The following is a 335-nucleotide window of genomic DNA, read 5'->3' as shown; positions in this document are numbered from 1 at the left end:
AACTGTATACTACTGTATGCCTGTATGTAAGGGTACCTTCTAATATAGTCCTCCACATGTAAACTACCCGCCCCCTCCCCTCCCCCAGGTGCACCTGCCGGTGGGCCTGCGCGTGAGGGCCTTCTGGTGCGTCCGCGACTTCGACGCCCCCCTCCTGTGGCGCGGCTACGAGACCTACATGCTGGTGCTGGTGCTGCTGGTGCCCGCCTGCGTCATGGCCGCCGCCTACGCCGCCATCTGCAGGACCATCTTGCGCATGGTCGTGCAGCGCCGCTCCATCACGGGCAAGGGCCAGATGTAAGTGCGGACGAGGCGGACCCTCGGCCTCCAGGGAC

General features: G+C 64.5%; 1 protein-coding gene across 1 annotated transcript in view; it reads left to right on the top strand.

The window, feature by feature from the left end:
* Nucleotides 1-301, top strand: part of LOC119591040 (kiSS-1 receptor-like) — a gene marked incomplete at its 5' end in the record, with an annotated part of 60331 nt that extends 60030 nt beyond the window's left edge. Inside the window, one exon of the mRNA XM_037939768.1 lies at nt 89-301. Within this exon, the coding sequence (XP_037795696.1) occupies nt 89-301 (213 nt within the window). The remainder of the gene's footprint in view (nt 1-88) is intronic.
* Nucleotides 302-335: the final 34 nt, after the last annotated feature.

Source organism: Penaeus monodon, chromosome 28, assembly GCF_015228065.2.
Source record: "Penaeus monodon isolate SGIC_2016 chromosome 28, NSTDA_Pmon_1, whole genome shotgun sequence".
NCBI lineage: Eukaryota > Metazoa > Arthropoda > Malacostraca > Decapoda > Penaeidae > Penaeus > Penaeus monodon.
Note: the sequence above shows the minus strand (reverse complement) of the source record. Positions and strands in the feature narration are given on the sequence as shown.